Below are 22,888 nucleotides of genomic sequence, written 5' to 3' on the forward strand. Positions count from 1 at the left end.
GATTAGCCGTGAACGGAATTGACGCAAACCGATGCTCAATAATAAGATAAAAAACGCGCGTAAGAAAAACGTGTGAATTCAGCGAGTCGAACGTCCAGGAGAAGATACGAAGTCGCTATTTAACGCGCTCGCAATTGCACTTCAGGCTCGAGGAGGACCTCTTAACTTGATGAGTACCGCTGAATACCTGCGCGTAAGAGAGAGTCGACACTTCACGGAGAGAATCTTGATTTCTCCGACTGATCTTATCGATGTTGAGCGATTTCGTCCTATTTTCGATGGGACGAGGCCGCGACTCGTTACGAAGCCGCCGAGAATAGCCGCGCGTCGCTCACGCGAGCAAGTCAAGCGCGAAGTAATTTCTGCCGATTTCCAGGGCCGATCTGAAGAGCCGCGCTGAAAAAAGATTCGCGTCGCCTGTTGCGTAACTGGCGTTTCTCCGCGAGCGTGCACCTGTGATTTCGATCGTTACGAATGTCCGCAACTTACCAACAAATTGCACCGGCGGCAGCCGCATTACGGCAGGATAATGTCGAGCGCAATTTTTGAGCGGGTTTCCTCCTCGAGGCTGTTTCACTTCAAGAAATACGCGGTTCTCGGAACGTCTTTCGAAAACCCCGATTCCGAAGTTCGCAGATTCGGAAATGTTGAAATTTCCCGTGAGAAGGGGGTATACATTTTATAGCGCAAGTTTATAGTTTTATCATATATCCATTATCTTCTAGATCTAGAAAGAAGATACAATAAGGGAAAAAAAGTTATTTGAAATAAATTTTTCAATTTGATTAAATTTCTTCAATTCAAGTATTTATGTATTTCAGTCAAATATATAAATAGTTAAATTGAAGTTCAAGTATTTCATGTATTTAAGTTAAATGCACAAATACTTGAACTGACGAAATTTAATCGAGTTGAAAAATTTAGTCAGATTAATAACATTTTTTTTCTCAGTGTAGATGATTGGCCAAATCCCAAAACTCTATATAATTTACATTTTGTCGAGATAGATCCATGGTGAAAGTATAGCTTCCGTCAGCTTGTCGTTAAGATTAGGCAAATAAACTTTGATGCACTTTTATGGATATAATATCTTGACGATCACTCGTGCGATACGTCGTTATAGGCAGGGCCGTGGCCGAGGGGTCTGATGTCGTGTCGGGACGTCCGGTCGGGCCTCACACAGTGTCGATTCGCGCACGTTGTCGCTTCGTAAGGTAGGTACGGGGCCGGCCCATACGTACCGTGATCCACGAACTAATGGTCACGACTCGACCATTTACCTCCGGCGGAGCGTCGATTGTTGATAAGTAAATCACCGCCGATCTACGTTTCGCGAGCGGCGGACGTGTACGTACACATGCATCGGCGTCACCCGCTCGATGCGCTCGATTGTCGATTTCGAGTGACCTCTCGGGCCACGTCAATTACCGGCAATTCATCAGTCGTCGAGGTTTCAGGTCGCTCGGTGGAACAAGCGGTGACATTTCTTTCGTTTCTAAGCGTTGGATATTCTCTCTCACTTCTTGTTTGCGTGGCAATTGCAAATATGTATGTAATAGCCGATAATTATTTGAAGAACGGTTCGCTGTTTGTAATAAAGCTAGGTGCAGAAAAATTGGAAATCTGGTAGATTCAATAAATTATATATCTCTGTTGGAAAATAAACAAATAAAAAAATTTTTAGAAATTGCCGGATTAGTATATTGAGAGAAGAAAATAATTGCAATTACAATAATTTAAGTATAATTCATTTCGATGCCAACTAAATTTATAATTGTTTTAGCTATGCAAATTATAACTATTAGTTATTATTATGTAAATAGTACATTTAAAAAATAGATATATTTACTATAACTATAATTGCATTTATTATATAAAAATGTTTCTTTTGTATTGACTGTCCATTTTTTGATATTTTTTACTATATTACTATATTTGAAATTATATCATGATTTATCGTACAATTTTGTATAGTTGGTAAAACTGTAAATACACACAAGATTATTATTACTAATATTAGCAGTAATAAAAATACGAGACTATAAACTCCTAACTATAATTTTTTTATCATGGAATTATAATCACAAATACTGAACACTTCTTTCTCTCCCTCTCTCTCTTTCTCAGTATGTGATTAATCTTCTTTTCTTATATAATAAAACCAAATTTATAATTGATTTACATATATATGTGCAGTTAAATTAAGATAATTTTTTAATGAAAGGGTTTTGTAAATATAATTGGAAATTTCATATTAAGGAAAAATTGTGCAATATTAACGACTATAATCGCATAGTAAATTATTTATAGTCAAGAATACCATTTTTATAGTATATATTATTACAATTTATACTATAATAATAACCATATGCTTATAGTGATTGTTTTATGGTACGTCTTATATTAAAATCTCCATTTTAGTTATAACAACTATATTATAAATTATATAAATCAGTATTATGATTATAAAGAATTTCAACATGGTTTAAACAAACTATAATTTATATTGTTGAATAGCTATAAAAATATGGTCAGGTCTAAAAATCACTATAAATTATAGTGATATTATGTACTGCAATTATTTTTTCTCGGTGTATAGACCCACTTTAAAAATGTAAAATCTTTGAACGTTTTAACTATAAAAAATCGAGTCCTGTGATAACTAGAAATTTTGTTTGATCTCAAAATGCAATCTGTTCATCTTGTTACTCGAACATCTTGCGTGCTATCAGTATACTCGAAACATTTTTCTCACATTCACTGTTAATTTATAATCTAATTCGATATTAATAAATCTTACAAATCCTATGAAACTTTAATTCTATTTATTATTTGCGAGTTACGAACACCGAAACGCCTCTTCACGTTATATAGATTTAATTTTGGCGTATCCGCCATTGCGGCGTCGTCACGCCACGAACTCATCAATTACGTGGCTTCATCGGTGTCTCCTTAATGTCTTATCGTCTTAAAATCGTCGTCAGCGAACATAACTCGCCCGTTGGTTCTGTCGCAATTTCGGGAACTGCCTCCCCACGTTCTCCCTTTCTCGCGCTGCGCACTCTCCAAAATCGCATTGGCCGATCTTAGAGGGTGAACCCGAGATCCTGGGATAAGCAGCTGGTTCCGTCGGACGCGTGCTCCGACGTCGACTCGTCCGAGCGCGGATAAGGAGGAAGGAAGGAAGGAAGGAAGGAAGAGCGGGGAGTCACATGCATGCGCGCAGTTCGGGGAACTGAATTAGCCAAAAACTCGTCACTTACGGTGATTCGGTTCGTTAGATACCTGATGTGATCTTAATAGCATAATAGTATAAATAAATATGCAGTAAGATTTACTTTACACCGCGCGCGTACAGATTTGTAGGGAGGGGAGAGACGTTACGTACAAGATTCATTGCTCGATTCTTGAGGCCTTCTCGGCGCCTCGATTTTGCGACGTGATCGTAAAGAAAAATGTGGCAACGATTTAGCTTATTTCTCTCGAGCCGGAGGTACAGAGTGTCTCCACGCCGCGTCCGTTTCTCCGGCACTCGAGACGCTCTCCGCTTACCGAGCTTGTGAGACTCGAGATTTTTCTGTTGTCGCAAACTTGTTATGTGTACGTTTCTTGTTTGGGAAACACGACATCTCGTGGAGAAGGCGTGCGCGCGTCGCGTTCACACGTCGCGCGCACTCTCGAGTGCAGCACGCGAGTTCCGCGGGCGAGCAAGTCATACGCGTATAGCCGACACCGAGAATGGAATAGCACAGACATCCCGTCACGACACGGTTTTAGCCCAAAGCCTTATCTCGCCGCCGCCTCGCGTTTTGCGGCGACCGCGGCTGTTATTAGCGGCTAGGAACGTCGCGTGTCCCTACAACGAGCCCGACTTCGCCGTAACATCCATTCAAACGCTTGTTTTACATTGGATTATTGAATATCCATTTTGAAGACCATTTACGGTTCCGGAAAATATCCGTTTTTCACCGGAAAAAATTATCAATCTAATTCTGTCCGCGATGAAACTATTCAAGTAATAGTAGGATTGAGTTGTGAATTTTAACACTGGAAAAAATTTTGATTGCATAAATTGAAAATCTGATATAGACTAGTATGTCTGCTGCTAAAATTAACAAATTTAAAATTAACATAACAATTACCAGTTAAACGTAATTAATTCCTTTATATTTAATGTATCAGAATGTCATTTCTTGGTGTGGATACTAATTACTTATTTAAGTTAAGGTATTATAACTTTTTAATGAAGAAGAGTTTATCGAAAATAACCAGAAGTTCTATAGATTGGAATTTGCCAATTAAATTCTTATATTTAATTCGCAGATTACCCTAATTAGACTATTTGTATGACTAGTGAATGGCTTTTCAAAAGAAAAGTGTCTTTTTGTATTCTAAAAAGTTTGAAAGAAATTAATTTTTTCAGAGCATGCAATCACTTGTATAATTTCCTCTGCAGAGCATTAATATATTCTGTCTTGAATATGAGTCTCTTCTAAATAATTACATCTATTATAATAAAAAAAAATTTATACACATAATAAAATAAAACCTAGATATAGTGATCTACTTATTTTAGTAAAAAAAATTTTTTCTGTTGCTTACTTATATTTAACTTTCCTTTATTCTTTATAAAACTTACTCTTAAAATCATGGTAGTCAAAGGGCAACATTATATTTCGAAAAATTGTATATATTTTTCTCTGGTTTATTAATCTACACAGTAACGTTTGTTACCCTAATACTCTATTATGGCAACTATTTTACCCTATGTATTACTGAAAACTTTTATTGAAACTCTTACCTCATAAAATCTTGAAAGGGTGTATAAGTGACGTTAAATTTAAAATTTCGTTCAGTCTTCAAACAGATGGCCATTACGATTCACTGTCCCTCCGATCGCTCGAGGCGATCGCAAGGCCGAGGATGCCCCTGCGTGTCGACGGCTCTTAAAGCCTTAACGAGTCACTTTCCGGGAGAAGAATACGAATATCGCCGCGTTACATGTCGAAAGTACCTCGTCACCTTGCGTGTTACTTCGGCCCGCCCGGGTGGCTCCGTCGTAAAAATTGCTTGCCCGTAAAGAGATCGTTGCACGCCGAGGAAGTAAGAGCTTCCTGGACTGTTCCGTTCCTTTCTTTCTCCTTCTCCCCTTGTTCCATCTTCTTCTTTTTCTCTCCCTCTAGCCATACATTTTTCTCGAGCGCGCCTTCGTCGTGCTTCGATCCGCGACGCTCGGCGAGTTGTATATTTGCTGTTAATCGAGGCGTGAATGAAGAAACACAAAATTGTAAAAATTCACGTTTTCGCAGGCATAATACACACCAAACACAAAGTTCTAGAATTTTTCAGAAGACGTGAAATATGTGTATTGCATGTATGAAAAATTGCATTTGCTGCAGCTTTAATTCATTGCCGAGCGTCTATAATAGTTTCAAGCTATGGATTTTTACGAAATTCAAAAACTTACACGAAAAAAATTTTTCAAACGTTTATTATAACAAAAACTATTTATTATTGGCTACGATTAGAAATAGAGTATTTTCTAAACGGCAATTTTAATCGATGACTGCTTTGCTCTGGTTGGCTAAAAAGTAATCGTCAATCCATTTGACAATTGCTAATGTGATTTGGTTTTCATGTTCTAAGTCATTTCTTGTATTGATAAATGTATTATATATTGTTTATCAATAGTCTAAAGTATGCGCCGATCAATTATAATGATAAAATGGTTGCATGATACATAAAATTATTACGATCAAATCAGAAAACATTACGTATCATTTGTATCATTTATGTAAAATATTGTTTGTTGCTACTTGGCATTTTTATTTTATTTAAAACAAAAAAGAATTATAAATTGTTTAACATTTTGAAATTATTGAGACATTTAACTACTTGAATGAAAATAAGCTGCTTATACATATTTATATTTTATTGCATTAAAATTTAAAATATATGAAATGGATATTAATAAATCTGAGAAAATTATATAGAATTTTTCGAAATATGAAGTTGTCCTATAACTACCATTTTCAGAATAAATTTTACAAGAAAATTTTCTTTGTGTGTAAAAATGCAAATTTTGAGAGAGAATTAAAAGTATTTAATAATTTAATAATTAAAATAGTTAAATAGACATGAAAAGATATACATATATGAATTTAAAATTTATATATGTAATATTGATAATAAAAATTTTTATCAATATACAGTTTAGATAAAATTTATACAATATATTGAGGTCTACACATATAGAGCAGCACATTTTCTCCGAAAACATGCTAAAAATTCGCGGGCTTTCCACGTAATACCGAATAAGAGAAACGAAGTTGTTAAACTTACCGACGATTCCGAGTAGCGAAGGATACGTCGGATCGGATTTGTCAGAATGTAGATTTCGCGGTAGGTTTATTTTCGTTATGGATAGCCGTTGAGGCGATCGCGCTGGTGTAGGGCGCTCAGCCCTCGCACTTTCCTTCGCCACTGGTTATTTATCGGCCGCACTCGCACCACGTGGGACGCTGGACACGCATAATTTATCGCGCGCGACTCTTTTACACATGGCGGTCGTAAGAGAACTTCGCGGCGAAGCGTCGTGAATCCCCGCGATCAAGAGCCGCGCGATCATCCTTCAACTTCCCGAGAGTTCTAATTTCTCGAATAATATTTAACTATCCGCGATGGTAACAGTCATTCTGCTCTGTACAATTATTATAAAAAACTGGATCGAACGTAAATAGATTCGGCAAGCGCCTTGAAAGGGATGTTTGACTAGTAAGTGCGCTTGCGTACCAGAAAGTTGAGTGTAATCTGCGATAATCTTCGCGTTTGACCCCTTAAGCCGTTAATGAAGCCGTTATTGTGCATCACACGCCAACATTGTTGCACAATACTAATTTTTTATCGAGATGGACAAAAACGCGAGTTATTTGATTCCGGTATCTCTTCGCAACCACCACGATAATCATCTGCATTCATTCGTTACTAATTTCACGCAGCACTTAACGTAAATAACGCACGCGGCCGGTGCATTTACCTTCCCTCTGTAAAAAAAAAAAGGGAAAGAGCATTGAGTGGCATACGGAATTCAGATGCACGTACCACCGGATCTGGAACGTGTATCTGCTCATTCATTAAACGCATTAGCGCGATTTATCAGCGATCAGGAGAATAGACACGCTTCGATTCCCATCCGCGTCTACAGTTGCCAGTCGGCGTACGGAGCGGAAAGGAAAGGGAAGGGGGAGGGGAAGTAAGAAGAAAGGAGAGAACAATGTGATTGAGGAATACGTGGCTTTTCAATCGTGATTCTTTGAGCCGCGATTCTAAGTCTTTTCCAGTTTTTGACCCGATTGCTCCTTCATCTTGAAACTCAGATCATTAAATTCTTTAAATCTTTCAATCTTTTGCAGCATCCAAAAGTTTCCGAAATTAAACAAAAATAGCGTTTTCGTATTTTATACATTTTCGTTAGTTCTGTTCATGGAAAGACAGCTAAACGTGATTAATTATCTTCAACCGTTATTTCTTCCCTTTCGATTTACTCATAGCAGTCTTAAAAGCTCTCCCTCTCTCTCTCTCTCTCTTTCTTCTAATCAGTTTGTATAATATCTCAGCTGCATTACAAAAACGAATTTCTTAGTAATAATACAATACTCTTGGCACGTGACGGATTGTTTCACTCCGTAAATTTGAGTCTTTCTAGACTAAGAGAAAAATATTTGCTATTCGATATATGTGTAACTGTAATGAAATGTTAAATAATAATTAAAATGAATATAACTTGTACTATTGAACATATAAAAATATAATTTTGAACCATAATTATTTCAACATTTGTTTCAACATTATAGTCACTAATATCAAATATTGTTATCTCAATACGATGTCTGAATCTTTGAATACAGGGGACACTTTTAAGTACAATTTAAAACATTTGTGTTGTTAATTTATTAATAATCCTACTTTAATTATATTTTTAAACTTCCAAACTTCTCATATGCTCTTCTTAAACGTCTTGATATAAATAACGGTTTAAACAGTTGTCTCCTGTTTCGTGGACATTTAGTACTATTAGGCTTATGATTCTACGTGTTTGAATTCTCCTTGGTTTCGAAAGTGAAACTGTTTGATCGTTATCAGTAACGGGGGATCTTGCTAAAGGGACGCGAAACAAGTTCCTCGCGAATTCTGTCGGCGGCGATGATCGCCAGACGCTGTTTCCGTTGCAGGAAGTGGTCGTCTTAAATCAACAGCTCGCAAAGGAAATAGCAAGTGGTAATTGAGCCGTAACCCTCGGCCGGTGAACACACAAATATTTCAACGCCGGGAACCCGCTCATAATTTAGACTTTATAATTAAGATGCGGTGAACTCGCTGGAAGCATCTCGCTTTCATTGCATCCGCGAGAATCGCGCTTCTCCTATAAAACGCGGATCGGTATCGCGACACCCTCGTTAAAACAAGATCAGTGCTACGTTGTTAAGAAAAGTAAATTGGTACGTTTTCCAAAGCAACGCTCGCAATGTCAGACGTTTCAAAATTAAAAAATTAAAAAAAAGAGAGAAATCCGATTTAGATTTGCAAAGTGACGTGATTCCAAGGCTTTAAGAGTCCAAATTGTCCCGAAGATCCTAACGTTTGATGGATCCCTAGATATACCCAGTCTTCCAGATTTGAGCTTATGAAAGCACCCTTCGGCGACGATTAGCTCCCTTTGATGACGACGGCGATAAGCTATATCAGTTGGAATCTCTCCGCGCTGTCTCCCGGAAATCACGACGTTTCTCTGTCCGAAAGGGCAGAGCATACGCGGCCGTGGGACATAAATATGACGACGGAGTCGCGACCTCGGTCGGCCGACACACGTGTCGCGGCAACGACGGAACGAGCAGGGTAACATAATACGCGCGCGACGACCGAACCGGCCGAGCGACTCTCGCACATCGTAACGCATCGCGGGGACACATGCATCATCGGTAGCCATTTCGGTGTCGCGGTATCTCCCGACCCTTTTTCTTGGCACACGGTAATCGTACCCATGGTCCGGGTTTTGTGCCTCCTGCCTGTTCGCCGTCGTGACTTTGGAACTTTGGAGAACTTTAGAAATTTTATGATACTCCTATTTGGCCTTCTCCTCTGCGCCCTTTTGGAGTTTCGGGGACTTGATACTGTGAGAAATTGAAACGTTGTCCTGTAACTTCGAAACTTCAAGGGAACTTCGTGATTGCTACCTTTTGACATTTCGGAACTTCTGAATAACGCGAATCTCCTTGATCGCGACACTATATTATGGAACTGCATTAGACCGTGAAGTCGCGAAATCTTGAATGTGTTGGATCTTAAAATTACGAAACTCATCTGTCCGATCGGTTCATCTCTAGGTTCCAAGATTTAACTGTGAGCAGACTTTGAATTTCTTATCTTTGGGAGCATATGAAATACTTTCTTCGCTACTCTTATCAACCAAGTACTCATCAGAAACACAGGCGATATCGGCAATTTTTTTTTAAAGGTGCAACGCAAAATAGTTTTTCATAAACTGATTGTGTACAACTTGATTAAGATATCAAGGACGTCGGAAGGGATGGGGGTCTTCTTTCTGGAAGGTCTCGACGAGTGAATTATGTCCGCTCAGTTGGAATACAGCTAGTCTCTTTATTACGGATAACATAAGGCGAATGATCGGCGCGATAGTTCGATGTAGTAGATCCCGGTGAGATAGCCGGCGTATTTGTACCAGTGACACCTGCACGCGCGCGGGGGCCCCGCTTTACGCATCGCCGAAGAGAAACGCGAACGATGTCGTCTACCTTGCGTCGGCGAGATGTACCAACCCGCGTTATCAGATTCACGGACAATGGCGCCCCGCTAGCATCCGTTTGTCCGTCCGCACCACCGGGCACCCCTGTGACATTAATTCGGCGAAACCGGCGACGCTAGGTCGGACATGATCAACGTTGCCCTATCGGCACTACGTTGGAGAGGACACCGATTACCTCTTCCGCGCAAAAGTAAAATTCGATAATTTTATATCACGCAAATTGTCTCGAAAAACATTCCGAAAGAAGTTGAAGTCGTAAAGAAAAGCAGATACATAACGGTGTTGCCCATTTGGCGGATTTTCTTAAAATTGGGTTCTTTTGGTCTTAGAAGCACAAAAAAGTTTATAGAACCTTGAGGTAAAAAAAAATCTAGTCGACTTTTCTGCTTCTAAGAATCCAAGCAGATAATTTAACCCTAGTAGCACAAAACATTGGGTAATGCATTCCTAATATAATCAATGTTTAGCCAATATTAGCCAATGTACTGCTAATGTATTATGCTACTAGGGAGAAATTCTTTGTCTTGATATTTTCAAGTACATGTGGGGTTTACAAAATTTTTGAACTTTAATATAATATTTTTTGAATTATTTAAGCTATAATATTCACAACACACACAACAAATCGCTGAAAAAGTTCAGCTCGAGAAGGAGAACCGTTTTTGTGTCCCGACGGGAATTTGTTGGTGGTTTTTACGAGCGGTCGGTCGTCGCTCATCGCCGTATTCGCCGGGGGATTCGGCGCGTATCTCGGCAGGGGGTGCGACGTTCCCGCGACGATCCCGACGAGAAGCCGAGACGACGAGGCTCGCGCCGCTCGCCCAGCGAAATCGCGACCGTCACCGCATAAACAACCATCCCGCCTCCCGACCCGCGTCCCTCTCCCGCCCGCGAAAGTATCGTGTTACCGTTGTGTGAGCCACCGCGCGCAAGATGGACAGCTGGAGATTGCCCGCTCGCGTGACTTACAGGCCCGCGACTTCGTAATCCTACGTGTGGGTTACATCGCGCGCGGTGTTGCCCCGGTAGGTAAACGGGGAGGAGGAGGGGGAGGGAGAGGGCGAAGATTTATGGCGCAAAAGGGCGGGTTACGTAAGTGAGTTAGCCGCGGCGTACGACGAAATGCGAGGAATGCGAGAGCTCGGGTGCTTTTGTCGATCTTCAGAACGTGAAGCCTTCAGATTTGAAAGGACTTCGAAGTTTCATCAATTTCGACTCTATTGACGAAACAAATCTGCGATTCAACTTTGCACGGGACAAATCTGTTGCATAAATCTGAAATGTTCTCGAAGCTGGTACACTTCATGCAGATAAGGTAGGATTATCCTTGTGTCCTCTCTGGAGCTCTCGGATAAGAGGAGGTTTGATCATCCTTTTATCAGATGGAATCATAAATCACGTTTGAGATGCACAGTTGCCGTTGTGGCGAACGCGGGATAAACGCGTTCCGGATAAATTACAACTTTATAATTTCCCGCATCTATTACAACGTCCGATGAGATACGATACAAGATTGTCCCCAAACGCGGAAGCATAAATCCACGCGTCCGCTAGCTGCGTGTATAAGCCTCGTGCACCATCGATGTACGAGAGCGGAGAGTCGTTTCCCCGCTGCTGGATCGCCATTGGCTTTTATTTAACATAGCAAGCTAAGTTGAAAACCGGAGGATGAGGCTGGAGTTACATTTCTGCGATGACATCGGTAAAATAGGAGTGAAGCATTGGCTTTCTTACAAGAGGAGCATAAGGAGCGGAAGATTTGTTAAGATTTGCATTTGATTCGCAAATCGTAAGGTTCGGTCAAGTAAAACTCGTGGAGTAAAAAATCTGAGAATTTTGAAAAACTCGAAGATTCGAGGAGAGAAAAGGATCAATTTATTACGTTTGAAAATAAAAAATGTAAAAGGGAATGTTTAGAATTTATAGGAATCAACACTTGTCATAATAAAGTCAAGATCTTGACTGAAGTTTGATGAATCATGACAATTGTAATTACTTGAGTGAGATAAAATAGAATACTCTAAGAAAAAGCAACGATTAATTTTTTAATTTTAAAAATATAACGAAAATATGTACACGCGTGAACAAACATATTTTACAAGAAAAACATTTCCATAACTAATCACCCTTATTCTTGTTTTTTACAACACGCGAAAGCTTGCATGGACCAATTCTAATCAGAGGATTCGTCGAAACTGTCCAAAATCTCTTAAGAGCTCAGCGAACGCGAGCGAAGTCACCGAGTGATCGCCGGTGCGAGAATCGAGATGTCGGGAATGAGGATAGGCGTCAACGTCCCGCAATATATTACGTGTACATTAACCGACGGGAGAGGGGCCCCGTGTGGTATGCCAATAAGAAGGCGGTCCGGCAATATAGCGCCCGTGATCTAGATTAATGCGAGCACTGTTGCCGGTAGCGGTCCACGTAGAGCGTCCCACGCGCAGCGTGTGTCCATGCACCGCCGTGCGCAGGCGGTTGCGCGCGAAGCTTCGTCGTCCCCGCGGTCCCCGGCCTGGAACGTCCACGGGCTGTCGCTACATTATTCATAAAATAAAACGTGCGAGGAGGTAGCGCGAAGCCGAAGGAAGAAAAAAAAAATGAAAAAGACCGAAAAAAAAGAAAAGGGAACTCGAGAACGCGGAGTACGCCGAGCGCGTCGAACCCTGCGAGCCAGCGCCGTGTCGAACGAGTCGCTCGGGATTAACGCGAAAATCATTCATCAGGTACTCTTTCGCCGGGCACTTCCGGCGAGCGCTTGTATCGTTAATAACGCTGTACACGCGAGCAGCGTGCCTGTCTCGCCCGCTGTTAAGACCCGCTGACAGCGGTTTTCACGATCCTCGATCGCGGGAAACGTTAGTTTCTAAATTCATGATTACGACGGGCAACGAGTACATAATGGGAAGATAGTGGTGGTGTGTAGTGAATTCGAATTCGAACTGTGGTAAAAGCGCGAATTATCGACAGTTCGTTTTCGAAACGTGATCGCCTATTTACTTTATTTATGTCTTACGCGCATATCAATTCTTATACGTAATTATTTGCTGCTTTCCAAAACTTTTTGGTATCATTGTTTCTAATATTTGTACTTATCATTTGATATTTTTATTATTAAATAAATTTTTATTTAATTTACTAGTCATATTTTAATTTTTACTGTTTTTCTTACATTTTCTTCTACATTATTACAGTTATCTTTTAAATCATTCTTATAATTTCATGATTTATTTGTTGAATTAATTATAGAATTTTTCTACTGTATTTTTGTTCTATCTTACCTGCTTCATTTTTTGCGATTTCCTGTTCTATTATTAATACATTATTTTATATTATTTTAACTTATGGTACTGTCTTTTTGCTTTTAATTGTGTTATTTCTTCTGTAAAATTTTTTTTAACTTTTTAAATTAAGTTAAAGTTAATAGTTTATAAAATTAATGTAGTTGTAAATTACGTTAAAAGTTACACAAACAATACCTAACTTAGTTAAAGTTATGTTAAGATTAAATTAACTTAAATTAAAACTTTCTAACTTTTTAACTTTATTGTTTAACTTCTAACTTTTCCTTAATTATCAAACCTTGATGTACTGTTATTTTAATTGTATCATTGCAAATATCACAAATATTTTAATTTACAATTTATCTTTAATTCCATCTTACGGGTATATTAAATAATTATTTACGTACTATAGGCATAGATAATATATGCTAATACTTTTTTTTGAAGTGCATTATGGTCTATTATTATTATTGTTTTTATTAAATTCTTATTTTTCTGTTAATGTTTTTGTCTATTAAAAAAACGATACTAGAAATACTTTAGCATATTTAAATTAGCGCATATATAATGTAAATCTGGGAAAATTTAATTCGAAATCGAATTTGTTTCGATTCTATTCACAAATCCGCTTATAATTCGTACATCTAGTAAAATTTATAAGTTGAAGACATATAAAAATCCTAAAATAATTGTTACATGTTGTAATACATGTAAAATAGTTTCTTCATGAAAAGTTTCGAGTTTTCGCTTAAAAATTGGAACTATATGCTCGCGAATTTGGAGTAAATTCCGAGGATATCGTTGCGTTGTGAAGACAGTTGTGATAATTAGTAACCTTGATACAAATTCTGCATGCGCTTTTATGGTGCCTGATGTTTCCGTCGTGCTAGTCAGCTGAATGTCCAAAAGCTACGAAGATTTAGCGATATCCATACGAGTTGCGATATTCAACCAATGTGAATAGCTCTGTTCAAATTTAACATATGATATGTAACATAAAATTTAATACCTTGTATCTTTGTAAATACAGTATTTTTATGATGGTAACATTTCTACACTCAAATATTTTATTCGTACACGCATTCGTAGCATGTAAACGACACATTAATGTAAATAATTTTCGATATAAATATCGTAGAATAAACTTTGGCTTACATAAAAACTGTCGGTACGATCATTACCGCTATAAATAGTACTTTCCGCACAAATATCAGCGCAGAACAAGAATAAATGTCATCGCGTATTTTCATCGCGAATTTTTTACTCGATTAATTTATTAATTTTCAATCTCGATGCGAGATCGATAATACTGACATATTATTCAAACCGTGTGTGGCAGTAGTTAACACGGATAATGGGAGCGGCTGCGCCTCCTATGGAGATGAACGCGCGCTGAAATTCTCCGCGGAAAGCGGCTCCGTAATCGGCGCGTAGAGCGGTCGTAAGACGGGGAAGGTTCGCATCTCGGGGACACCCTGTATCTCGCGCGCCGCGGCCTCCGCGATACATTTCTGCTGCGCGGCAACCCGTTTTCTGCGCGAGCGCGTTCAGGAGGATTAAGCGGCCCCGGCCTTGCCCGGCGACACCGTTTTGCCGTAAATTATTATTTCCACCGATAAAGGCCGCCGTGGCAGCCGAGCTGCTGCCGCTGCTACTGCCGAGTGGAATTTCCCCGCTCCCCCCGGCAACGCCCGGTAATTAATGTATCTGACGTTAACCACGGCGCAGATCTAATCGGGCAGATCCGCTCGATTGTGCGGCGGCGACGCGCGAAATAAATGTGCGCGCGCGGATTGAGAAATGCACTGGCGACGCGCGCCGCGAGCTTACAAAGGTGGACGGGACGCGAATGCACGGGCGTAAGGACGCTAAAGTGTGACACTCGATACTCCCCGACTTCTCTCGCCGGACGCTAAATGTGTCGTCGTGTAAACGGCGAGCCTCGGCCGCCGTGAGAAATCGGCTGCGCGGTAGCCAGCGGGGAGAAACGTGCGGCTCTCCGCTTGTTTCTCTCGCTGTCTCTCGCGCGAAGGAACGAGGAAGTCGTTCTCAGCGGCGTCGAATGCACTTCGCGAATCCCGCGACCGGCGATTATCATACTGCTACTCAGGAGTCGGACGTCACGCGCGAAACGCGAATCTGTCTCACGGGAGAAGAGAATCCCGCTCGTCGTAAGCGCGTTCCGCATCTCGCCCTCTTTTCCCCTGCCCGGGAAGAGCGAGGCAGAAAGGAGCCTCTGCCCTTCTCTCTCATCTTCGGGGCCGGAAAGGACGAAGAGAAGAAAGAGGCGATGCGAGTCCACGTGGTCCGAGTGTGCGAACGCGCGGCGAGCGGTCCGCCGCGCCAGCGCGAGCTTTATAAAGGATTTCCGCCGCCCTTTTCTCCCCCTCGGTGAGGAGGGAGACCGCGGCGCGCTCATAGAGCGCGCCTCTCTCCCGCATTGTATAATAATGTATCGCATATGGCGCATCTTGTAAAACTCTGCGGGCGTTCCTTCCTCCCTCCCCCCTTCCTCCCTCCCTTCCCCTCCCACTCCCCATCGTCTTGTCCCCGGACCGAGGATGAAGACCCCGAATGAGGTCGTTCCCGGGGCCCCGGTTTCATTCATTCAGGCTCGACGGGGCCTTAGAGGTGACGAAAGGTCTTGAAAAACCGCCTCCAGGTCGCGTACGACGGGGGGGCCCCAAAGTCTGCGGATTTCGGTCGGCCCCGTTTTCCCTCCCCGATCGTCGCGGCAAAACGTTTTACCTGGGTCGGACCCGGGTAGCTCGTACGCAGAAGTACGGGGTGTGGTGTTTCACCGAGAGAAATATAAATAAGAGGGGAAGGATGTTTTATATGGGATTTTGAGGGTAACACCGGCTGAATTGCCGAGGGCTTCGGCCCGCGCCCCGCGCGTTATATTGCGAATATATATCTCGTGCTGTTTCACGCTGCGCGCGTCTCATGTTGCCGCATGCAGTAGCCCCGGGAATGTGAATCCACTTCGCCTCCGGAAAATCCGCCGATCTCACCTGTTGACGATAGATTAGCGACCGAGAGTCTTACTGATGCGTCCGATTCAAATTCCCGTGAGATAAGATCGCGCTACTCTCGGTACACTTGTTAACTTTGTCAATAAATTATTTGTCGTTACGTGATTTTTCTTCTTCCCTCAATTTCCCTTGAGGTTAAAAGGCTACCGTTTACACTGCTTATTTTTGTAGAAAAACATTTTCGTACACGTGTGATACGTGTTTTATTAAAATCAAAATAAATCTTGGTTTTGGGAAATAAATATTCCATGTCGTTTATTTGAAAGATTTTTTTTTTCATAGCTCTCCGGAGAGTTGTTTTCCATTTACCGCTATCACGTATTCTTCACTTTCAATTTTCTTCAACCGGCGGTATCTCGCTCGATTAGCGAACAGGGCGCGACAGATCCGATTAGGTGAAAATATGCGGTCTTACACGCCGTTGGAGACAAACCAGCCTCACCCGTATAGTCATCGCCCCATTGAGAGTAGGGTACAGCAATAGGATCAGAAACGATAACAATGTGTCTCGAGTCAAGAGACCCTCGAAGGAGCAAAAGACTTAGCACGGTTAGTCCCCACAGATTAAGTTTCGGTCTCGCAAACAGTCCCCCAAATTTACGATTCTCTTCCGTTTTCAGATTGTCACCAGAAAGTATATCTTCCCTTTGTATAAATATTTCGCCATTTTAGCCTACTCAATTTTGTGAAGTCTAAATTGTATATATTCGCATTTTGTTATGTACATATTTTTTTTCCCCCTCGCGATTTATTTTCGTTCTGATTAACGTTACGAAATCTAGAATCTAGGTTTTAGCAGAATGATTATTTTTGTCTTATTCGTATGATATTTCAACGATATGATGTTTGATATGATGTTTACGTAACTTCTCATTTATGCAGATTATTCCGGCAGCCGTTTCTTTTACGCATGTTTATTCCGCGTCTCTCCATTTTCCAATCACATAGATTCTATCGCAAATGGTATTTCATGTATTCACATCCTCCCTTTGTTCTCATCAATCTCATTCTCGTCGATATCTCTAGTCTATGGAAATTTCACTTGCAACATCGCGAGAGTATTGTTCAATCGCTCGACGACCCTCGACGAATCTGGAGTGAAATCTTAGCGTTGAAAACGTCGAAGCTTTGAAATTCTAGAACTTGTCAATTCGAAGATGCAAGTACGTGAATCAAGATATGGTGACATATCCGAAATTAACTCAGAATGGCAGCAGAAAGGGAAATCAGGCACGTAGAACGAAAATAAGCTGAAATCACATCTGATCTCTTTCTAGTAAAAAGATGAAACATCTGATTGGTTGTTGTAGTCTCGAAAAGAAACGGAGCGTCTCTCGACTTTACTTTTCCCTTCCTTTTTCGCTGCCATCAGCGGTCTATTCTGAACGTCGACGATCTGACCCAAGCGCGTAAAAAAAAAAACAGGAGCAATAAAATACTGAAATATGTAGGGAAAAAAAGGAAATCTCTAGCACAGCGGGACCAAGTATAACTGCCCACGAGGCCTTACAGCAGAGGTTGAGGACCGCGCGAGAGCTTTTCTACCGTGTCCTTTCTCTCCGCGCGTATCGCGCCGTTCGTTCTGACTGTCACCGAAATCGTCCATTTCCGATCCGATACTCCGGCACCGGGGCGCCGTAAAGGGCCCGCGCACTGGCGTATACGCGTATACCCGGGGGGGGGGGGGGGAGGGACCGGCTCCAGGATCGGCGTTATAAGATCGAGCCACGTCTTTATCTAGGTTCTTTAGTAGGGGAGCGCGCGGGGCGAGGGGGTGGTAATATATTTGGAAGGCGCGGTGCGAGATAAGTGGTTAGGTAGGTAGCCGCGGCGTGGTTGTCGGCCAGATAGTCGACCGGCTCCGGTAATGGAGACTGCAGGGTGCCGCTAATGCAGTAGCGATGTCACGGCGCCCGGTGCATCGGTATATTCCTTCTCCTCCCCTTCCTCACTCCTTTTCGCCTTTCTGCTCCCCCTTCGCGCAGGGCCACCGGACGTATCTTCGCCGGCCTTCGCGATATCGCCCGACCTATACGTCCTCTCGCGTTTTTCTTTCTTCCCTTTTTTTTTCCTTTCCTTTGCCAGCTCTTTTTCTCGCTTTCTTCTTCTCGCTCCCTGCGACGCTCGACGCGGTCTCTTTTTAGCGGAACTCTATTGAGGACATTGGTCGATACCGAAGGGGATATCGCGAACGCGATAGTGATCAGACGTGCGGAATGTGTTTATGCCGGATAACGCGCTACTACTCGCGATGAGACTCATTTTCTTAAGGTGAAGATTATTTATCTTCTTCTCCTTCGATTAATCGAACGCGAGAGATTTATGGGAGAACAGCGGTACCGCGTGCAGCTTTAATAATCGTGTACGCGTTGTACATTTCGATATTCGATCGCATACTTCGTAGTTAATTGTGTCACCGCAAGTTTTTAATCCTGTCCATCGTTAAACTGTGAAAATTAAACTAATACGTAGACGAAAAGAACGATTTTGTTGTAGTGTCTAAAACTTAAACTTAGGTAACATTTTGAAAATAATTTTTATTGGCTCATCAAAATAAATGATAGTAGGTGTAGGACGCTCGAACATGATGGATTATGCCGAGCGAAGTTTTGACATTCCAGCAACCAGCTTAAGCGTCTTATGTATATAATTATTTTGGTGACCTTCACTTGATGCAATTCGCATCAGCGGATACTCGGTATGCGTTACAACGTAATATTGATTACCTTTTGTTCAATGTTCGCAGGATGTTCGGCAGCATGAAGCGGTGCGCGCGCTGCCAAGCGGCGATCCTGGCGTCGGAACTGGTGATGCGCGCGCGCGAGCTCGTCTTCCACGTGCGTTGCTTCTCGTGCGCGGCGTGCGCGGTGCTCTTGACGAAGGGCGATCACTTCGGCATGCGAGACGGCGCCGTGCTCTGTCGGCTGCACTACGAGATGGGCGCCGAGCTGCACCCGGCGCAGAGCCCGCCAGTCCCGGTTTACCCGCCCGGACCGCACTACCCCGGCCAACCCTTCCCCTCGCCCGAGTACCTCCATCATCATCATCATCATCACCATCAACACGCGCCACCGCACCCTCATCACTCGATGCATCCCCAGCACCCGCACAGTCATGTCAGCCCGGTGCCGTTGCAACCATCCACGCCCTCCATACCCGACGCCTCATCGCCCCCGAAGGTGCCCTACTTCAATGGCGCCGCCGCCGTGGTCCCGCCGCCCAGGCAGAAGGGCAGGCCTAGGAAGAGGAAGCCCAAGGATCTTGAGACTATGACCGCGAGTCTTGGTGAGTGTGAATCCCTCAAACTGAGTAAATAAGTGCGCTATTTAGAGATGGTCGTACTTACTTACCTACATCTTCCACTCATTACTTTGGAAAAGGAACTCATTCTTGCATCTCGTGTACTTGGCACATCAATCATCAGTCGTAACGGAACGCGTGACAATCTAGAAGTGCAAGAAGAATCAACGTTCTGTATACTAATCCTAGTAGCTACCTAGTCCTACCAATACATTGGTAGGACTAGGTAGCTACTAGGATTAGTACATTGGTTTAATATTGGTTAAACATTGGTTATATTGGGAATGCGTTTACCAATGTTTTTTCAATGTAACGTCAATATTGGTCATAAAGTATTGGTTCCAAATCAAAATGCAACTAATGTCCAACATGAAAAATTAATTGATTTCACATTGGCCTAATGTTGAACCAATATTACTGCTTAGACAAATTGGCCTAGATAAATAAGGTGAAGCGTCTATTTTACAATATTGGAAATATTGCTTTTACATTACTTTCCAACATTGCGCCAATATTTTGTGCTATTAGGGAAAGTTTTAAAATTTGATAGTTTCCGAATATATCTAAGTAGCACAATTTCAAAGTTTCTATTGCTCAAGGCCTAAAAATTCCGAAAATCTCGCGGTCCCACAGCGGTTCAAAGGAGCAGCAAGTCGCGCGAGAGTCCGAGATGATAGTACGACAGATCGATTTACTGCGGGAACGCATGACCGACCTAACCGTGATTTACGAGCGTGCGTGGGCGTGCGACGCTTGCCACCGAAGCCTGATAAAATTTGTCCGGCGCGGTATAAATTCCCGAATGGAGTTCCCTCCGGACGAAGCGCGTATACGCACTCGCGTGGGCGGCGTGGCACGTCGGTTCAGCCCGTGAGAACTCAATTTCCGATTGTCGGGACCGATTTCGTAGGAACAAGCCGGCGCGACGGTACTCGGCCGACTTTGGTCGAAGGACCACTGCGGAACACTATCTTAAACTTCTATACTCGCCACCTCCTCCTCCTTTGTTCTCTTTTCTTGTTCGCTCTTTCTCTCTCGCTGGAGGAGGTCGGCCGATGTCGGCCGTGTCGTCCGTCCGTGAAAAAGGATCGGAGCGCGCGCGGCGCGCAGGTGATCGTTCGGTACCACAAGCTGGTGTGTCCCCTGATCTATCGTGGATCATGCCGGCAATTTTTTACGGCCGTTGTTAAGGAACGATCCACGTTTACGAGAGGCCGAGATAAACGTCCGTGCGCGTTTGGTAACATCTGAGTTATGGTTGTAGTTCGCAGCGTGCGGTCCCGCGCGCGAACAAATCGCTCGTACAGATTGCTAGTATTAATTGTTTAATAAGCGAAGCCACGGTCGACCGAACAGCAAGCAATTTCGTGTCACCAGATTGCAACACTGAAAGCGCAATTTGTTCTTACAGTAGAAAAAAAACGAGAAGGAGAGAGGAAAAAAATTAAAGAAATAATTTATGAAACATCCAAAAATTGTATCTGAAGAAAACAGTTTATTCCACAAATCTGACAATTATTTGTAGTCCGTCGTCTTGTCCCGATTTAATCTGCAAATCCTCATTCGGGTCGGATGGAGTTATCGACTTTGGTTTCGATCACGCGTTGAACCGGCGCGACGGAAGCGGGTTCTAACGCTGTTTGATGCGTATCACAGCTCATTAGCTCCTCGAGTGCAAAGAGGCGGATTAGCGCAGAAGAGGGAAGGCGATAGCGAAAGGCCAGTAGGTACACGGCCAATTACAGCTCTATGCAGCAAATAGTTTACAGGCATACCGATTTATCGCGCTTCTCTGCCTGCAAGAATGATATTGTCGACGTTGCACGGAGTGAGCTCGAGCAAATTGATTCGCCGGGATAAAACACGAGTGTTTTCATATCTGGCTAGTTCGAGTCTTCTTGAAAGTTAGCGGAATCTTCTCGAAATGAATTTTAAATAATTACACTGAGGAAAATGATTCGAAAAAAAAAACGATTGAATTTTATCAAAAAGTAATAAACATATATTTATGATCATTTAGACTGAACAAAGATATGATCACAGTTTATTATTAGAGATAAAACCATCGGAATGTTCAAAACTGTAAGGAAAAGAAATATCTATCCGTCATTTTTTTTTACACATAATCCACTTTTTTTCCGTGCAGCGATCTGGTGATCGACGTTATCAATATTTCTTAAAACGCTTCTGACAAATAATTGCAATTTAATTAATATACATCTTTGACTTACATAAATTAACAATTTAAAAGTAAAAAGTACGCAATTTGACACATTATCTATGAAGCTACAATTTTATTTAATCATATTATTTTACAATATGTCAGCATATATGTTTTTACACATCTTATGAAAGGCAAAAATTCTTCTGTAGTGCGCATAGTAAGATAGAGAACTATATAGGGCCTTTGAAACTATTATTTTTTACAACTTCGAATATTCAAAGTTGTCAAAAGTAGCAGCCACAGTTGAAATTCGCTGGGCAGACAGCGCACGTGTTGAATGATAAATCCTAGAATAGCTTTCGAGCCGAAGTCCGACCGATCTCGATGACGGTGCCGTTTCTGGATTTGTGTTACAGACTTAAACGCGGACTACATAGACATGCCCTTCGGCAGAGGGGGACCCGGGACCCCCGGTATCCCCGGCTCCAACAGCAGGACGAAACGGATGAGAACGAGCTTTAAGCATCACCAGTTAAGGACGATGAAGAGCTACTTCGCGATCAATCACAATCCCGACGCGAAGGACCTGAAGCAGCTTTCTCAGAAGACTGGCTTGCCAAAAAGGGTGTTGCAGGTAAACAGAGACCGCGCGATTCCGCGATTTTTCTCCTAATACGAGTTGACCGCGGTGTGTTGAAACTGGAATTTCCTCGTTTCGATTTCGTTAGCTTTAATTCATTAACCGCGTCGAGTTTAGTCTCCGAAAATGGTTACGCGCTAATATAATCGCAATTGTGCCTTTGATCACTTTTAACCTTATTATTGTATCCTTTGGATTGCTTGTATAATCACTTAATAATTACACGTGTACTTAAATTTTGAAAGAAATCCTTGGAATTTCTGGAATTTTAAACATTTGAATCGTTGAGTTGAACGTGAATTTATCAAAAGATATTGGATTTTCCAAACTCTGAATGCGTTTGTAAATTCATCTTGAATTGCATATTCGACGCGACGTTGGGATTTTGTAAAATTGGATAAAATTCACTTTGAGTTAGATTTAACTTATTCGACTTTATACATACATATAAATTTACCACAAAAAAAAAGAATAGCGAACTCACCGGCGCAAAAGGAAAATCCAAAGATGGATAGCCGGTGGTTCTCGCTCGGCTCCTCTGTCTCTCTCTCTCGCATTTCGGGAGGGTGCGCCCTATAAAAATATTCACGTACGCGAGCCGCGCAGCGCTCGTAGACACGCGCGCTTCTCCCAATTAGTGCG

The 22,888-nt window shown here is 42.0% G+C and overlaps 1 protein-coding gene across 2 annotated transcripts in view; it reads left to right on the plus strand.

Annotated features, from left to right (window-relative positions):
* Window positions 1-22,888, plus strand: part of LOC105839862 (protein apterous) — a 46,207-nt gene that overhangs the window by 19,611 nt on the left and 3,708 nt on the right. For both annotated transcript variants that reach the window (XM_012686502.3, XM_012686581.3), the window contains exons 4-5: window positions 18,889-19,427; window positions 22,023-22,240. In XM_012686502.3, the coding sequence (XP_012541956.1) occupies window positions 18,889-19,427; window positions 22,023-22,240 (757 nt within the window). The remainder of the gene's footprint in view (window positions 1-18,888; window positions 19,428-22,022; window positions 22,241-22,888) is intronic.

Source organism: Monomorium pharaonis, chromosome 5 (genome assembly GCF_013373865.1).
Source record: "Monomorium pharaonis isolate MP-MQ-018 chromosome 5, ASM1337386v2, whole genome shotgun sequence".
Lineage (NCBI taxonomy): Eukaryota > Metazoa > Arthropoda > Insecta > Hymenoptera > Formicidae > Monomorium > Monomorium pharaonis.